Source organism: Kryptolebias marmoratus, linkage group LG1 (genome assembly GCF_001649575.2).
Source record: "Kryptolebias marmoratus isolate JLee-2015 linkage group LG1, ASM164957v2, whole genome shotgun sequence".
NCBI lineage: Eukaryota > Metazoa > Chordata > Actinopteri > Cyprinodontiformes > Rivulidae > Kryptolebias > Kryptolebias marmoratus.
The window spans coordinates 5368447-5388291 of record NC_051430.1 but is presented as its reverse complement, the minus strand read 5'-3'; the positions used below and the strand labels follow the sequence as shown (position 1 = coordinate 5388291).

Here is a 19845-nt window from a genome sequence, read left to right as displayed (position 1 = left end):
TGACAAATAGTTCTACTTTGCCCAGCAACTTTTTCTTCCTGCAGTTTTAGGGTTTTAGAGTAGCTCCCATTTTCTTCTTAACCGATTCTGATATAATCAACTCAAGTTTGGTGATAATTTCAACTGTTAGGTCATCTATCGTTACCTTGATGTACCACAGTATTTCCTCATTAGCATTTTTCTTCTCAGGGGACTCCGAAGCCCTGGCAGACTTGATTTTCATCTAAAGACTTGGCATTCCAGATATGACTCGGAGGACAGAGGTTCTGATAAATCTTTGAACACATAGCAAGCCATTGACAGATTTCAAGTCTCAATTAAAATGTAATATAACCACATTCCCTCAGAGCTCCCATCAAACACATTCTACCCAATGTACGTTTTTAGATGTTTTACAACTTTATGGTGCATTACCTCCACCAACTGACAAGGAATGTGGATCAGGACTGTTGACTCAAAAAAGAGAGAAGAAACTCTAGCTCCTCTCAGCTGACATCGTTCCTACTCTACAACTGAGAGATGAATGTGACTGCAGCTATGTGGTATTGGTGCTGTGGTATCAAAACAGTTTTATGAGTACAAGTGCATGCATCAAATATTGACTTTTAGTCTTGTACTTTGAGCTCAGATTTCTGTAAGTTCTTGAAATATTGTTGATGATATTATAAAGGGTAGATGAGGGGAAAAGTCAAAATCTCAATGTGACCAGGAGATGGCAGGGGTCTTTTTGAAGGTTACAAGATGCACCAGAACACAGACTGAACAGTGCACAATATTTTATTAAACAATCTCTTTAAAACATTCTGTTAAAAACAATACGAGACTTCAGGCTCACTACTCGAAAGGTAGCAAAAGGGATGGACAAGTTCAATTATTCTAACAAAGAAATAAAACATGCCATGCAAACAAAGTTAGTAAAACCAAACAAAAAAACATTAGTAACTTCACTCAACCAAATACAAACCGTAAAAAAAAACACTTCAAACAATAGAACAATTGTTGTCATCCAGTCCAAATGCCCTTCGATGGGGCCAGAGAAGTAACGCCACGCCCCCACAGTCTGCCCGACCAGCGACAGGTCCAGCTGAGAGCGACCCAAACACACGGCTGCAAGACAAGACAGCAGAGCGTCCAAAGCACTGCAGCTCCAAACACAATCGGCGCCTGAAACAGAAACTCATTAACGGTGGATCCAAATAAAAGGGAAATCATAAGCTGAACAGGTAGCTTACCCAGGGGTGGAAACACAGCCTAACCCGGGAGGGAGCGGGTCAGCAGGTGAGGACCGGATAGAAGCCGCACGCCACAACAACCTCCAGCCGGCAACGTCAGCAAGTGACACTGCAAAAACGCACGGTAAGCGCAGCACCCAAAAGCCAACCACGGATAGCAAAACTGGCACTTACGATCTAGACGAGTCGACCAAACACCGACCAACAAATAGCTGCCGATTGTAGCCACAGTGGGAGAAACAAATACACACACCTGCCGCAGCCTGCCTGACTATAAAGGCATCTGCCCCGCCCACCAATCAACGGTGCGTCCTGAGCTACACCTGGCATGCAGAGCGGGGGAGGGTAAAACCCCATCCCACCACATTAAGAATTTTGCATTTCCATTGATGAAAATGATCACGGTTAAAACTGTGGAATGAAAGGTGGCAGGTGATATGCATCCCTTTAAAGAATGCTAAGTTTTAATTTTGTCTGTAAAACTATATCAGTTTATAAAAGGCTGATTTGTTTTGCTCCTGCAGCTTATTAAGACATATTGTAGCGCTTTATCAGTAATTACCACCAGATACTGCACCCTGGGTTCCCTGTTTATTATAACACACTTAAAAATACCTAGGTGACTAGTTATAATCAACACCTTTAAACTCCAAAATCCTAACACTTGTGTAGGTTTAAACTTAGTGATTAATATTGTACCTCTTTAAGTTTTAATAATCTCTCATTATCTGACCCACGCAGGTAAAGACTATTTAACAAATAAAGAAAAATAAATAACAGCAGCACATCCAAATATTTGTGGACATCCATTAAAGCAGTACAAAGTAATTTTTTTCCTCTTATTTTCAGCTGTGGTAATGCAAACAAATTACCAGGTGAGTACACTTTTTCTTTCTCATTTAAAACAACCCAAAAACCCTTAAACAGCCCATTGTTGCAGGCTTGATTGTAGCATGGGTAGGATGGTTGGTTTGGTTTGCAGGAATAAAGACACCTTGGCTCTGTATGGATGCATCCTGCTTCCCCACTTTCTGTCCTCTCTCAGCCCACAGTGGTAACGCTCGCCTCCACTCACAACACCTGATTTCTCTGTAGCTCACTCTCTTCCCCAGTAATGGTAAAGATGACAAAGAAAAAAAAAAAATCCAAACTGTGATACAACTCCGTTTTGTTTAACTAGCTTGGCACTAGCCCAATGGCTAACTGCGTGCTGACTCGCAGACAAAATATTTACAAGGCTGACAGTAACTTGTTCAGCAAACTGTGGCCCAGTGCCTTTGTGGGCATAACAACTTTGAAGTAGTTAAGCAGTATTTTAATTTTTGTTGTAAACAGCTCACTACACCATGTATAGAAAATTGTGCAGCCAGTTGGCAAACTGAGCCCATACCTCTCTCTTTCTCTGGTCATTTTTTTTCTCATAGGTTAACAGTTCCACCCTCTATCCAGTCATAACTTTGAATATGTGAAGGTTACTAATAGTGAAAATCTGGTGCTGAAAAAGACCAGATACCAACAAGAACGTGTGTCAGACCTGGTGCTGAAGGGTACACATTGCAAACAAACTATTACAAATAAAAATACATAAATTAGGAATAATCTTAAAGGGACAGTACATAACATAGGTTAATGTCTGTTTTTTTCTTATGGTTTAACTCTCCTTTTTTATTTGTCTTACATTTTCAACAAAACTATTTATACTACCTCTGGGGATTTACTCCAGAGGTTGCATATTGTTTTGCTGAAATTGCCTGACTCTGCAGACAGGAGCCATCTGCAGCCACACCGTTTTTAATACTGTTGTTCAAACACAAAGGGAGTCAGAAGTATGCAACACCTTCAATAGAAGGTCAAGTGTGAAGCATGTTGTTGTAGCAGTGGGGTGAGATAGGGGTGGGAGGTGACAGAGTGAAATTTAAAAACTGTGCAGAAGCCTCAAATCAGGTGTCTGGGGACACATCAGCAGTGACAAACTGACCTTAAAGGACATATAATATGATTTTTACGCATTTTCACTTTCAAATTGTGTATGCAGCATAACTCATACAAGTAATTTTCATTTCCATGTCAGAAATTGAGAAATATGTTTAAAAAAATAACTGAAAGAAAAAAGACAAGAACAAGGTAGCTGAGCTTGCAGGTGAAGTTGCCAAAGACTGATGACGTCAGGCGAGGCTCCACAGTCTCAGCATGAATGCAGCACTAGCTGAACACAACAACCATGAAAGAAAAAAGTAGTGGTAACAAAGTCTCCAGCTCAGATGGGAGAAGGATGTCAGAAAGAGAAGTTAGAAACACCATAATGTCCCAAAGTTTATCTCCAGGCTGCTGCTGACACTTTCTCCTCCTTTCTCCCATCCTGCAGGCAGACACTCACTTTGTAGCTGCTCTTTTGTATTTTTGTATCCAGACTCACTGACATGGTGACAATGAGTCTGGAGTCTCCTTTCCAAGTTGTTGGAACCTTAGATTCAGTAGGAGCAGTGTGGCTTTTGTCCTGGTCGTGCAACAGTGGACCACTGTCCTCTTTGTCCTTGTGGAGTTGCTGAAGGGGTCATGAAAGTTTGAGCCTCCATTCTACAAGGCTTATGTTCCCTGAGCCATTCTGTGGGGGGTGCTGCAGGAGAATGGGCTGCTTTACAGTGTAACCAAAGCAAGTGCTATGTTTGTGTTTGCACTAATTTCAGCTCATTCTCAGTGTGGATTGGACTCAGCCAGTGCTGTCCCTTGTCTCTGATTCTGTTTGTGGTGTTTGGGAACCTCAGGGTCTCACCTCTGCTTTTTGCAGAAGCTGTGGTTCTGTTGGCATCTTCAGGCCATGCCCTTCAGCATGCTCTGGGACAGTTCACAGCTGAATGAGAAGCAGCTGGCATGAGAGTCGGCTCTTCTAGGTTCAAGGCCATAGCTCTCAACCAAAAAAGGGTGAAATGCTCCCTCTGGGTCTGGCATCAGTCTTCATCTCAAGCGGAGGAGCTCAGTATCTGGGTTTTGTTTACAAGTGGTAGGATGGAGTGAGAAACTGATCAAGGACTCGTACGCAGTAGTGAGGGTTTTGCTTAGGTCTTTTCTGGAGAAAAAAGTTGCGATGAAAAGCAAAGCTCTCAATTTACTGGTCCATCTATGTTCCAGCCCTCATCTAGGGTCATAATGTATGGATCATGTCTGAAAGAACAAGATCCCAGATACAAGTATCTGAAATGAGTTTCCTCCATAGCATAAACAGGCTCAGCCTTAGAGATTAGTTGAGGAGCTCCATCATCCAGAGAAGACTCAGAGTAGAGCCGCTGGTCCTTTGTGTCATGAGGAGTCAGCTGAGGTAGTTTGACAATCTGGTTAGGGTGCCTCCTGGATGACTCCATTCTGAGATTTGTTGGGCACGTTTCACAAGGAGGAGACCCCTGGGCACACCCAGAATGTGCCTGGGAACACCTCAGGCTCCTTAGGAGGAGCTTGAAAGTGTCACTGGGAAAAGGAATCTCTCTGTTTCCTGAACCTGTTATCCCTGTGAATCATAATGGATAAGTGGTCAAATATAAATGGATGGTATCAATAGCATTTTTAACCGACTGCCTATTCTGGCTGTGTTATAACTAACTAAACTCTACTAATCTCTAACTATTTAACCTGTAACATGTAGCCTCAGGCTGCCACAGAACAGCAGTCAGCTGTTGGTCATGGCTCTAACCAGTCCTGTCACATGGAGTCTCAGATGGTTGCAAAGCAGCGGTCAGCTGTAGGTCTCAGCTCTAACTACCTGCCTGGAAACACAGGGCCTTGAACAACTGCAGTTCTAACTGCTGGCCTGAATGTAGAGAGCCTCAGCCAGACCTGCAGCTGCAGCTCGAACTACTGGCATTTAGGCTTCAGATGGTGGTTATAGCTGCAGCCACAAACCCTACCTTTTGTCTCAGCGCTGTCCTTGAGTGGATTTAGGTGGCTATTCCCAGGACAAACAGCACACCAAAACAACAAAATCTTATTTTCCTCTGCATGGTTTTGAGGGTTTTTATTTTTTCATCCTCTCACCTGGGTGTTTGGCGAGTCTCCACTCTTCTCTTCTTGAGCTGCAGCAGCACATCATCCCAGCTGATGTGTCCTCTCTTGGATAGATTTCATCAGCAGGTGAGGGGGAGCTGAGTTGGATTGTCGTGGAAAGTACAGGTTCTCATTCCTCCATCTGCACTGCTTTGCCACAATAATCAGCTACACATTGATTTGACATGATCATGTTTGACAGAATTTTTTGTCTTCAAAACAATCTCATTTCTGTAAAAACTCAACTCGAACTATATAGGCCGATGTTCTGGTGGTCCTCTCTCGAGTGAAATTGTAACATACTAGGCCTCATATACTCTCATCTCAATAACAGTAAAGGTGCAGCATGTTTACACCTCAAATAATGCATAGAAAACAAGTTTATAATGATTTTAAGACATCCCAGTACTAAAGTTTTAACTGAGAATGAGATCAGAAATCTGTATTGGGTTTTCATTACTCTGATTTCTAATCCCAGCTTACTTGCGTCTTGGCATGCTCTCCACCAGTCTTTCACATAGCTGTTTGGGGACTTTTTGCCTCCCTGTTTTGATGGCTTGTGACCATCCATCTTCCTCTTGATCACATTCCAGGGTTTTCAACAGGGTTCAGGGCTAGAGATTGGGTTAGCCATGACAGAGTCTGAATCTGGAGATTCTTCATCCACACCTAAACCGTAGTGAAAACTTAAAGCTTATTGTATTCTTTTCTACTTTTCCTCACTCAAAACCTTTCTTTTCCACTCTTTGGATATGATCAGTAAGTTTTTTTTATTCCAATTACTTTTGAGTTTGTACTGGCATTGTTTTTGTCATCCTGCAAGAGGTAAATTATGGCCACAGCCGTGTTTCTGAGACTTTTTCTCATCAAATAAGATTTAGTTCAGGTGATCATCTAATCAGTACCTCATTAAACTGAATGAAGTTTGCTTCTCTTAGCTTCTACATGTGACTAGATGCTGTAGTTTTATTATATTTACAAATGCTTCATGAGGTACTCCTGACAGCAGGTGTTGTGAAACTCTGAGTCTATCATTTAAAGAATTAACTGTTTTAAAAGTCAAACCTGTTGTCACTGAACAATATTTTTCTTGGTTTCATTTAAGCAGTTCCGTGAAAGAAAGAATGCTCAGACCTCAGTGTTGGAGAAACTAAACAGCTTCTCCACAGACACATGGGTCAACACTGGATGGCCACCTCTTTAGGACAGGACTCAGCTGTGCACCTACACCTCGAGGATAAGGGACACAATTGTAAGGACCAAATGTTCATATTTTGGACTGAGAAGACAGATGGTTTGAGAGGGGGGTGAAGGAAGCCATTTGTTTAAACGAGAGAAACCAACTTTAATCAGAAAAAGAAGTCTCAGGTTTCAGCTGTCAAAAACCTACAATGGAGTGTTAAGTCTGATACCCAGTCAGTTTCACTCTAATCACCCTCAGATGTAAAGGTAGTGAGAATAATCAGCATGTGAATTTAGCTGCATAAAGGCGGGGGACGGGGACGGGTGGGATTCTATGCAGTTTTATGCTTGGAACTCCACACTCTGCAGTTTTGAATTGTGAAAGTTCCCTGGATGGGAAACAAATGGTATTTTAGTGCAGAGAAAATGATCAATTCTTTTGTGTTTTTAAAAAAAACCTTTTGTGTTAAATTTCTAGTTTTAAATTATTTTTTATGTGTAAAACCTATTCTGCCTTTAATATGTCTTGTAGACAATGTGAATAAATATGCTTGTTACAGTCTGTATTTCCTGTGTAATTTGTATTTATCATTATATATATATAGTGCTGCGCTTCGTTTGCCATAATAGTTGAACTATGTAAGACAGCTTTTAATAAGAGATAATGTTACTGTGCGCTTCTTTTAAAAAGGTCAAATATGTGGCAACACTGCATTGAAATAAAGTTACATTCCACATTGTTTTCTGTCGCTGTGGACGTTTAGAAATGTTTAAAGGTTTAGATACTTTACTGGCATAGTAAGAGACTTTCATAGCTTCCATGTGTGGACAAACAGGCAAAGACATTCCAGAAGAACAGGCCAGGATGAGCTGCATGTGTAACTGCTGTGAATATTTTGATAAACTAACTATTTGTGACTATTTGATAGAATATCACCCAAAATGTGTCTAGATTTGGGCATATTGACATTAGAAACATGACTGGTGCTGTAACGTAATTACTAGAGCTGGTGAATTTGGTTCACTTGAGTCACTTAAGTGGTTCATGTTGTGCCCCCTCACCGAAAAACAACAGCAAACAAAAAAAACTATGGTGGTGAATTTGCATTACTCAGACATGTTTTTTTATGATTCCACACACCAATGAATGAACAAACAACTTGCAAATGATGGAACAAAAAGCTAAAATGAACAAATCAAATATAAGGTAACCAAAATGTTAATGTATGTTAAATGTATGTAAATGTATGTACAATTCACCTGAGTCTGCAGTTTTCCTGGTGAGTTTTTACCCTGAATCAGAGACCTGACTCATCTAAGTCAGCAGCAGTTCTGGAGTTTCAGCTGTTTTCCAGTGAGTCCTCTAACCCGTAGACTTGGCAGCAATCTGCCAGAGGACATGAGAGATCTGGGTTAATTGAGATCTCAAACTTGTGAGTCCTGATTCAGTGCAAGGACTGGAATCAATGACCTGGGTGACTCAGTAACCAACCAGCTCTAATAAAGAAGTCACCTGCTTCACGTTGTGACTCACTTGTCGTGCTGCTGCTTGTTGCTTGACTTTTAGCTGTACATCCATACTGTTCCACCACACATTAGGTTTTTCTTGTCATTCTAGTTCATATAAAGTAGGTCCAAAGAAAATGTATTTTACATGACTAAACTGTAATTTTCAGAAACAATGACAATATTGTAATAATATCAATAACAACAACATTAATAATAATGACAACATACGTATAAAGTATTGGAATGATATCAGAGACCACAAATAAGTGGCTAATCTTCCATTCTTCAGTAAGTGATGAGGATGTGAGTGAAGGCTCCTCTGCCACAGATTCTAGAGGCCTGGAGCATCTAACCAGGACGCATGTAGAGTAGACTCACTTGTTACTGTACAGTACAGGCAAAACATGTATCTGCAGCAGGCTGACTACTTGATGCTTTCAACACAACCTAAATTATCATCAAATTCTGACTATGCATTACTAAAATATAAGAGGTTGCACTACCAATATATACACAGTAGCAGGCTACAGTCTCTACAGGACCATTGCCTTTGCTTTATTTCAGCTTATCTAGCCCCTAGCTGGTAAAATGAAAAGTCAAACAGTGTTTCCTAATGTTAGAAAAGATGACATTTCTCTTCATTGGGACCTCTTTCCCACCTTCATTTCTCTGCTTTCTGAATGCTGCACTTGAGGGCTGGATGGGCTTCTCATGATGACAGTATCATTATGACAAATATGACATGTTGATATCTGTCAACAGGAACCGCTTCCTGAAATGTGCACTGATAACTTGTCCCATCCCCGTCTTCAGGTTCCGGGCCAGGTCAGTAACAGGAAACAGCAGGTGGTGCAGGGGGGTTGGGTTTTTATTTTCAAGACAGACTAAGAGCAGAAGAAAACGATACCAGTTGGGGCTGTAATTATTATTAATATTTATGATTTCTTGTTTTCGAGGGCTTGCAGCAGTGCCTCCTCCTACAGGTGGCGTACTAGGCGATGGTTAATATGGCCTAAACCAAGAGCTGACTCAACATGAAATAAAGCTCTGGGATAGATGAAGTTTAGCTGAGCTGTGACACCATCATGTGCACCTCCTTTCAGCTGCACTGCTTACTCAGCGTGATGGTATTTAGGAACAGCTCAAATCTGTTTTTACCTGCAGTTGCCATGGTGAATCGAGGTATCAGAGCTTCATTGATGATGGCTTTGTATTGTGCGTGTGCACTCAATTACATCAAAGTTCAGCAACTCTGAGGAGTAATTTAACATCAATGTAATCAGCCCTTCTGGAACCAAAAAGCTGGAGTTTTCCCTCTTGGTGTAAGTTAACTCTGAGTTTATGGATAAACTCAGGGTTTGTTAAACCTCCTTTCTGTAATAACCCCTGGACAATATGGCTCTCAGCTTGAACAAAAAAAGTTATGGCTAAAACATGTTCAAAATGATGGAATAATCAATAAACTGTGACAACAGAAGCATGTGAGCGAGAGCAGCAGAGACAGACTTTTAACACACAATTTATCTGTGGATGAATAAAACTAACTCTAAACTAAGCTGATACACACTTCCAGTGCTTGTTATACAAGTTCATTTCAGCTTAGTTCATTCAGGACATGAATGGAAAGTAAAAAACAGAAAATTAAAGATCTGTTGTTCCTTTAAGGAATGCTTATCGCTTATAGTCAGACCTTTAAATTAAGATCATTTTATAATGACAAATTATAGAGGTGTAGCCATTTTGGTCAAACCTTGATAACATTTTATGTTCAATCTCATGTGATATAGCGATATCTTGTACAATCCGTTAGCGCTCAAAGTATGGGGATGACTCAGATAATACAACATCAAATTTTAACTCAATAACTGTAAATCTGGCAGTGTTAAAGCTATTTTGTGTTGTGTAAGTTTGATTAGCTTTTGCAGCCACTTTAAATCAGGTCAACTCCAAAAGTTAATCAGTTGTAGATGTAAATTAAATGAATAATTCCTGAAAGTTTTATTAAAATCCACCCAATGGTTCACAAGACAATTTGCTAACAGCCAGCCACACGAGAACACTCTGACAAAAGCAAAAAAAAAAACATAAAACAACCAACCTATTATTGGCTGCCTTTTGGTGGCTGGGCTAATGGCACAAAGACACTATATAGATCTCATTTTCTTTCATGGGTTGGAGTCCAAACAAATGACTACATTTAGTTCCAGATGAGCAAGTATTGGTCATGTGGTTACTTCATCTTTTCACTGTCTTCTGATGTGTGATGTAGTCTGCGAGTCATGCTTCCTTTAGTTTATCCTGAGGTTTATTGTTGCCTGCTGCCGAAGGCAATGATGTTTTTGTCCGTGTCTGTCGGTATGTGTGAGCTTGTATTTGTCTGACAGTCTGTTAGCAAATACTGAGCCAAAGATTGCTGTGGTTGAAGCTGAGACTCATCCACAACACACACACTGAGGCTTACATGTTCTGCAACATCTGTCCACCATGTTTGTCTGTTAGCAAAATATCTTTTCCACCACTGGATGGATTTTAATGAAATGATCAGAGATTAATCATTAGATATTTTTACAAATGATAAACTTTTGGACCACGGCTAGTCAACATTGTTTTTTTCTGGTCCGTATAGTCAGTTTAACAGATTCTGAGCTGTCCTTGGTGCTGATAGTCATTCTCTGAGGTGAATGTTGGACTGTATTGGATGTCTAAAAGAAGTAGAGCCATGGAAACTTTCCTCAGACCTGAGAGGGGCACTCAGGATCAGCTCTAAACTCTGTTCTGTTCCTCGGCTGGCAGAACCCGTCCGGACCGGACCGACTGCAGCAGCACGGTCAGAACCAAGTCCATCCCTCCTCCTCCCCGCCCCCTCCCTCTCCCATTGGTCCGCGCGCTGCAGACTCCGGGGTGATGATGCTTTGAAAGGGGAGTAAACTGAGAGTCCCCCTGCCGCGCGCACACGCGCAGTGAACGTGAAGTGAAGATGCTCGTATCTCCTGCATCCTCTGCTTCCATCCAGCCGGTGTCTCCTCCAGCTGCCAGCCCGCAGAACTGCCCCCCTCCTCGGTGTACGAGGAGGAGCTGAGGGGGGGTCAAGCACCTGGACCCGAGAGATCCGGATCGTCTGTGGAGAGCTCCGGGTCGGAATGGGCGCGCGGAACGAGGGAGGGTTCCTCTTCATCGCGGAGCTCGCGCTCCTGGTTTACTGCGCAGCGACCGTCAGCTCCAAAGGTAAGCGCTGCCTGCCCACGTGCACGCATGGATTCGGGCGTCCCTGTTCCCGGATCCACCTGTGTCCTGCTGTTTCTTTTATCTGAGCTTGTGAGTCTCTGGGCTTTAGTGTTGCTGTGTGTGTGAGCTCCTCTTCCTCAGTACTGCTGCTACAGCCATCAGACCCTCAACCAGACCCTCAGTCAGACCTCAGTCTGACCCTCAACCAGACCCCAGTCTGACCTCCAATAAGACCCTCAGTCAGACCCCAGTCTGACCCTCAACCAGACCCTCAGTCAGACCTCCAATAAGACCCTCAGTCAGACCCCAGTCTGACCCTCAACCAGACCCCAGTCTGACCTCCAATAAGACCCTCAGTCAGACTCCAGTCTGACCCCAGTCAGACCCCAGTCAGACCCCAGTCAGATCCCAGTCAGACCGTGATTCAGCCCCTCAGTCAGAACCCAATCAGAACTTCAGCCCGTTCCAAACTCTAAGGATCAGTTGTTCTTGTTGTCTTGGGTTTACTCAGAGGTATTTCATGAATCCATCAGCGCACACAAGCAGAAATCTTGTGCTTCAGCAGTGCAACAGGCTCGGTGGATGTTTTTTCCCTTTTTGAACAGAATAAGTTGATGTTCTGTCTGGCACTGAAGCACCTCAAACCAATGTGTTTCTAAAATCACCTGCTGCATGGCTCACATAACCATTAAAAAAAAAGTCCAATCAACAGCAGGAAAGCAGCTTCGGTTTCATACTTTAGTTTTCCCTTCCATTTGGAAAAAAAAGGGTTTGATTAAGATTTAAAAAGAAAGACCCAAAAGATTTAGTTTTCTGTAGAATAATGGCTTTACAGACTTTCCCGGAATTTTTAGCTGCTGCAGCCAAAAGGATGTTTGATTTTAAAATGAGTCCTATGTTGCTGAACACAGCTTTCTCCAGTGGTTTTATTGTGTTTGTGTTGTTAAAATTCTCCATCTGCATATTTGACTGACTTCAGCACAGAGCCTGTAGGTTCTTCTGAGCACAGAGGAGTGTGCAAGCGGGCTGTTAAAACTCACTTTATGGACTGTAGCCATGAATTTAAATCAGAGCATCTTGTCCACAGTTATATTCTGCTTTTTTGTCTTCCTGTTGGACTCTGTTGGACTGAGTTTGGGTTGTATGCCGCTGTTTTGTCGTGCAGAGCAAATAAAAACAAACTCTACCAGCCAGTTGCTCCAGCTACACTCATGTTTTCTTATTCATTTATGAATCTGCCACAGAAAAGATAAGAACATATTCAGATAAAATAACTGAACTCATGTTGGCTTGTCAAACTCACCGTAACCCTGGAAACATTGGAGGCTATGTCCTCTTTCTTGTTCCAGATTAGAGTGTCTGTTTACACGCACCTGGAAACCTATGAAGCGTCAGGTTATTTTGTTAGAAATAACACGTGCTCAAGTCAAAGTTAAACTTTATGATGTGAAATGAGCAGCTGCAGTGGTTTGCTGCATGCTTACAGAGCTGGAAACATGCTGTAAAACAGACATTTAATATCTGAACTAAGTCTGGTTCTCTTAAAGTCAGCTTTCCAATTTCTCATTTTGCTCCAGGCACGGACCAGTAGATTCTGACAGTATGGAATCCCTGAGCAAAACTACCATGAAATTATGGTATTAAGACAAAAATTAAAAATGCATCACGAGATTTGCTTACTTTTGCTGCCTAAATATTGCCTTATATTGCCAAATAATGATTTTTTATAGATATGATAGTATGATAAAACTGTTTAAAAGCAGTGTTTCAGTTTTTTCCTTCAACCAGAACAGATTTTAAACCAACATGTTTATTTGTTTTTTTAGAACATCTCTCTTTAGGATGATATTTAAAATCAAGACTGAAACTTTAATTTAATGCTGAATATTAACAATACATTTATATTTAAATTTCATTTAATTATAGTGTTAGCTAAAACACCAGAGTCAACAGGTTGTTTTATGTATATTTATTTAGAACATTAAAGTAATTGTACCTACATTACTTCCTCTCTGCTGTTCTGCTCTTTGTAAAGTAACGTTGTTTGTCTGACAAGCTGATCTTAGCTATTAATTAGCTGGTTATTAGCCTCAGTTAGCCTGCAGTAGGCTGGATATATTGCACTTGCTAACATGCTAACTCTTGTAGCTTGTTGCAGATGTTTCTTTCAGAAAAAACGTCACTTTAAGAGAGATGAGTGTTGCTCCTCTGGTAGATGAGCCATGACTGACTGTGTTGTCCTCCAGATAAAATGAATGACCAACTGATAGTCTTGTTTAAAGAGCATGAACGTTTAGGAGAATTTCCACCTCAGCTTTTATACACAACTGAATGAATAAAGTCTCTGTAATGGGTGGATAAACAAATACATTGTTAAGTAAAACCCAGAGTTATTGGATAACATCCACATATTAAAAAGTTCTGCCATTCTGTCTTAATTTTCCACATCACAGAAATTATAGGACCCTTCCTGTAAAATTCCACCTGGGTCATGAAGTTAGATTCTTATGGCAACCACCTAGTTATACCTTTGGTCAAAAGGATAATACATAATACAAACCCATGTACAACACATGTTATCCACTAATTGTATATCAAGTTCTCATCAGAATTTAAAAGATCCAGTTTTGTGTCCAAGATCTAAACTGAGTCGCTGTAATCCTTAAAGCCCTGCAAGGCGAGCTGCTTCAGGAAACTGGACCCTGAATCATGTTGTTTGATGCTGATTGACACCAAACACTCATCCTCAACTAAAAGCTGGCTTCACAACATTCATGGTTGAGTAAATGTTCAAATGTTGCATAAGTCTTAAGACTGTTTGAACTTTAGATGAATCAGTTAACAGGAGTACTCAGCTGCGCAAAAAAGTTTCACTCAAATATAAGACTTAGCGTTCACTGAAGGAATTCTTATGACATGTGCTGTAGATTTTATGCCCAGATACCCTTACAAATGAGACTTTGATCTCAATGAGGTTTTATTCTGGTTAAAAAAAAGGAAATTAAAATTAAATGAATGCATATCAACTGCCTAAACAGAGCTTTAGACTAAGATCATCTTATGTGGAGAAATGTAACGGGTTAGAGTTATTGTAGTTAAACCTTGTAAATGATATTTTACACAATCTCATGTGATATTGCAAGATCTCATGAGATGTGTTTGCCTTTGCATCCTTGCAAAATTGACTCAGTTGTAGCCATTTTTGTCTTTACAAATATTGGTTAGCTGTAGTGACCATCTTTAATCATGGTGACAGAGCTCTGCAAAAGAAAGTATTTATGTTTCAAATCATCAGACAAACAAATGTTAAAATCAGACAAAGATGACCTGAGTGAATACAAAATGCAGTTTATAAATGATGATCCTATCCAAACCAACCTGGTCCTGGTCAAGTGGTGAGGAGCCTTCCACATGGCTGCAGAGGAATGCTGCTGCTGATCACTGTCCTATTGCAGAACCTAAATCAGCTTAATCTTAAGGTTGTAAAATACCCCTTTAGGATTTTCTGGTGACGATCAGAATTTGCATTTTAGATTGCCTTGTTGCTGAAAAGTGCTATATAAATAAATTTCACTTTACTTCACTTCACTTCACTTTGTGGTTCCATCAATTACAGCAAGTTGTCCAGGACCTGAAGCAGCAAAGCAGCTCCAGACCATCATACTGCCACCACCGATATGTCTGCTTTTAACATTTGCTTAATAATCTGAAACATGTAAGTGTGACAGAAAAGCAAAACAGAACATTTGCCTCTGTTTTCTTTTATGTTACAATAAAAAGTTGCATCTACTTCCAATTTTTCTTCTGATACACAGTATAGTATCAGAATACTGTATCTGAACTGAGGACCTTTGAAGCAGATAGGATGACAGAGACAATTTTATTAAAAATTTGGTCCAGAAGCTAAAATATAAGAAAGCTGTTTTGTGTAGTTTTGGATTTACACTAGCACATTCTTGCACTAATAGTTAAAGCACACTTTTCCTGAGTGAGCTGTTTTTGATGGATTTATGCATGAAATTAAAAGACAAACTGTGGCCGTTACTGTTTTTGCCTGTGATGTGTGTACTTGTGTACATTTGTCTGTCTGACAGAAAACATTGCCATTTAGTGTTAGAGTCAGCCCTGTTTGTTTGTTTGCAAAATACAGAATATTATGAACCAGAAGACAGATTTATTTAAAACTCTCTGAAAGTAATTATTAAATGTACATTTACAACTGATTAACCTTTGGAATCAACCAATTCAAAATGGTCACCACAGCCAACTGACCTTAGCCAACAAAAAATGGCTAAAACTCAATCTATTTTAAAGATATTTAGCCAAAACTTTGGTGTGGTAGTAGCTGAGAGTAATTAACAACATGCATCAGATTGAGTATAACTTTTCTTAAATATTTTACCAAAATGACTCCATCACATTTCAACATAAGATGATTTTCCTTTAAAACTCTGGCATGAAAGGAGGCAAGCAATATGCATTCCTCCTAGGGTTTTTCCAAAACTGTGAGGGGAGAAGCAAATCAAAGATTTTGACGGAAACAGAGAATTTTGTGTGAATAGTAATGGATTGGTATCCTTATTTAAAGTGGAATGTTCCCATTGTGTTTCTATCAAAGTGACATTTAGTGCTCTCTTAAGGTCTTAAAATCCATCATCAGAGTTTTCAGTTTCACCGACTCGCTGCACGTCACATCTTTTTCACAGGCCTTATAGGTCATGACATGTGTCACATGGGCATTTTCCCACAAGGATGACTCTGTGAACCACACAGCATCAAACAGCAGTAGTCTGCAGGCCACAGCGGGACCTGACAGCACCAGCTTTCACTCAGCAAGATTTAGGCTCTCAAGGATCAATGGCTGATGTTGGCAGGCCCCAATGGGTCGGGCCCCCCATGGGTCAGAACGAGACTCACACCAAGGGTCACGAATGAGGCCTCCTTCAAGTGTAACATAAAAACTGTGTGGCCCAGGGAGACATTTTAAAAGCTTCTCCACTTCTGTCTCACATTTCTGATGAAACCTACAAGTGCTATTTTAATAACCATCTCTCTTAGTCGTTCTGTGAGTTCACATTGATAAGGAATTGGTTGTTGGCATAAATTAGGTTCAAATTGAAGGCCTAGCATGTCTCAAAGGGATACATATTACCTGCCGCCTTTCAGTTTTAGTCCAAGATCATTTTATGTTAAGAAATTATGTAGTTAGTTGAACCTTGAAAATAACATTATATTCAATCTTGTGATATTGTTATATCTTGCATGATCTGTTAGCGCTTAAAGTATATTTTGTGAATGACTGCCAGCTACTACCACACCAATTTTAAATCCATATCTGTGAAATTTACTAAGTTATAGCCATAGCTGTGCAGGCTAAGGTCCATTAGCTGTGGTAACCATATGGAATTAGGACGAGTCCAAAAGTTAATCAGTTTGTGGTGTGCATCCAATGATTATTTTTCTGCAAGTTTCATTTAAATCTGTTCAGTGATTCATAAAATATTTTGCTAAGAGTACAAACAAAAACACACACATCACTGTGGGCAAAAGCATTATTACTTTGCCTTTGCCTTCGTCAGCACACATAAATGTTCTCCACTTAAACAGGCTGTCTGCACATCCTGACATGTATTACTTTTTATAACTTGACTCCTGATGAAGCTCTTGTTGATTTTCCTTGTTGTACCAGGAGAGAGGATTGAGTTGAATAAGAAAAGTAATAAGTGGAAGATTATTTGATATTTGACCGAGGATTATTGAAGTCATGGAGTCCATTGATCAGTAATTCAACATGTGCATTTTGCCAATGTTTATAATTACAACATCATGTTTGAATAGTAGAGAGAGCTGCTAGTGTTTGCTTTGATGAAGATATTTATCACTTGCCACCAAAAGATCTAAGGCAGGTGATGACGCTTTTAGCAAAATATTTCATGAACCATGGGACACTGGGTGCACATCTACAACTGATTAAATATTAAGGTCAACCCAATTTAAGATAACCACCACAGCCAACTGACTTTAGGAAACACAAAAATGGCTATAATGCAGTTAATTTTACAGATATGTGTGCTGCAAGTCGGCGTGGTAGTAGCTGAGCATTATTCACAACTTGTACTGCAGATGCTAGTCATTGTGCGATAACTTTAGCAAGAACAGCCGGAGTCCAGAGGAGGGATTTTAATGAAACTTTCAGGAAACAACTGTTGGATGTGTTAATCTACTACTGTGGTCAATCCGATTGAAGACGCAGCAAACAACTTTAGCAAATACAAAAATATCTATAACTCAGCCAATTCTACAGATCCTGTGCTAAAAGTTGTTGTGGTGATGTGGTAGTAGCTGAGAGTCATCCTTAGTACATACTCTGAGTGTAACATCTTGCAATATCGCATGAGATTACACATAAGTTATTTTCAATGTTGGAAGATATTGGCCTTAACTCTGTCATTTCTCAACATAAGATTATCTTTGTTTTAAACTCTCCATGAAAGGCGGTGGGTGATATGCAGTCCTTCAAGGAATTTTGGTCCTTTCATTCTTTCTGCTTGTATGTACACGTGGCCAGGCCCCTGGTGGTCACATCATTTGTCAAACACTTCCCTGCTCCTTCGATGCATGGTTGAGTCAAGTTTTGCTCAAGTAACCATCACCACATGACAGTTTGTTCTGTCGCTGCAGCTTCATTCACCATTAGCGTCGCCAACACCCCCACCCCCACCCCACACACAAGCTGTGTTCCAGCCTTGACCTTGACCTGCAGATTTCTTCTCACTGCCCCTGTTTTTAAGGTTAGAATAGAAGAGAACAAAACATGCTCCTTTTGTTTTCCTCCCCCCAAAAAATGTCTCAAGGTTTTTCTTTTTTTATTATTATTTTGCTGTTCACAGTGCATTCACAGAAACAGACAAAGGTCAAATCTGTTATTTTCCCTGAGAGAAAGTAAAGTAGCTCCTACAGTCTGCCTGCAGATCTCAGAATGAATCATCACAGTCGAGCTGCCACGGGGGACAACACGCACCATTCAGTGCCCAGATTTACATTTAAATGAAACCAAATGGCTGTACATTCAGAAATGATATACAGTAATGATGATGGTAATAAAAGCAAAGTCCTCCTTCACATTGGACTGGTTCCGGCTTCAAAGTGCTGTCATTTGGGGATTTGGAAGGTAGAGGTGTTGAGTTATGTCTTTTCTATGTCAAGACTATTACCTTAACGTTTCAGCGGTTAGATTCATCAGCGGGCTGCCTCAGAGGCTTAATGCCACCAGCGATCAACCCCACAGCTAGTTTGGCTTTTTCAGCCCGCTATGTGGCACAATAGGGTTGGGAAATTCAATTTCTTCCCCCACCTTTTGTGTATGACATGATTCTGTGAGTTTCTGCTATTTCACAAGGTTCCCATCCATTCAGTTCATCTCATAGTACAGCTCCTCGTCTGTTCCAGAATAAAGGCTGACGTTCCTCTATACCAGGGAAAAATTCACTGGTAATCGAAGGCCTAGCATTCTTTGAAGGACTTTGTAATATTAGCTTGATATCTGTTAAATTAACTTTGTTGCAGCCATTTTTGTCTTGGCTAAGGTTGATTAGCTGAAGCAGCCATCTTGAACTGGGTTGACCCCAAAAGTTGTAGATGTACATCCAATGACAACTTTCTGAGAATAAACGACCGCTCACACTCTTACGTACGCCTCAAGCAGGAGACGATCCTGGAACCTTAAAGTCACCAATTAAACTAACTAAAGTAACATGCATAAAGAAAAACAAACTCACAAGATGCTCAGAGAGAGGCTGGATTTTTTTTCCTAAGGTTGCCTTTAAGTTAAGACTTAATAATAACGAGATTATCCTATCACTAATGAGATTTTTTTTTGATGTGCTGAAAGACAAGTTAACCTGTTACTTTCTTTATGTTCATAGAAATGCTTTCATGTGGACTTTTTTAATGACAATAGCTAGACAAGTTCTTCAGACTGCAGCTGTCATTGCTTTTATTTTTTCCATCAAGATGTTGATGAAGACACATCAGCACATACTCTTTTACACCAGCACAGAGATGATTGGGCTGAGCACTGTCTGTTTTAGATTCCAACAAAAGAGACCATTATACTATCAACCTTGTCACAGCTGAGGTTCACTGACTAACCTTGGCTGCAACAGAACTGACAGAGTTTGCTTTTTTATTTTATACAAGTGGAACAACAGTGGCTATCAGTGCTGTCACTAAAGTGCACCTAGCTAACAGACCATCATATATCACATTACTTGAGCTGAACTTTGAGCACTGAGGGGTTGGGGGGGGGTCAAGAAAATTATGTTCACAGCCAAAATGCAGTTTTGTAAGAAATATCAAATCGGTCATGATTTTGAAGAATTTGCTGCACAAAATGTGGCTACACGGCCTACTGGTCTCTTGGTCACAAACACTTAAAATTCAGTGAGACTGCAGCTGAAAGTTTGAGTCACCAACAGTTGCAGCCCTTTAAGATACTACCCTAATTCTGCTGGTTGGGGTGTTTGTGATCCTTTATATCCATTGGTTCAGTGGATAGGTGTGGAGAAGTGTTAATGTATTCCGGCGGTAAAGGCACATCTATGGCTCAAGTTTCTACATTGTAAAAAACTTTCAAACGTATGATTGCAGAAAAAAAGACGTG

The 19845-nt window shown here is 40.5% G+C and overlaps 1 protein-coding gene and 1 long non-coding RNA gene across 3 annotated transcripts in view; one reads left to right on the top strand and one right to left on the bottom strand.

Moving 5' to 3' along the window:
• Positions 1 to 709: 709 nt before the first annotated feature.
• LOC108247043 lies at positions 710 to 1595 on the bottom strand. The gene is made up of 3 exons (XR_001809059.3): positions 1407 to 1595; positions 1233 to 1341; positions 710 to 1164 (listed from the first exon to the last, which is right to left on the bottom strand). It is a non-coding gene; the product is annotated as an uncharacterized LOC108247043 (long non-coding RNA).
• A 9298-nt stretch (positions 1596 to 10893) lies between these two features.
• Positions 10894 to 19845, top strand: part of unc5db (unc-5 netrin receptor Db) — a 360215-nt gene continuing 351263 nt past the window's right edge. For both annotated transcript variants that reach the window (XM_017434898.3, XM_017434897.3), the window contains exon 1: positions 10894 to 11183. In XM_017434898.3, coding sequence (XP_017290387.1) covers positions 11099 to 11183 — 85 coding nt within the window. In that variant the 5' untranslated portion in view covers positions 10894 to 11098. The remainder of the gene's footprint in view (positions 11184 to 19845) is intronic.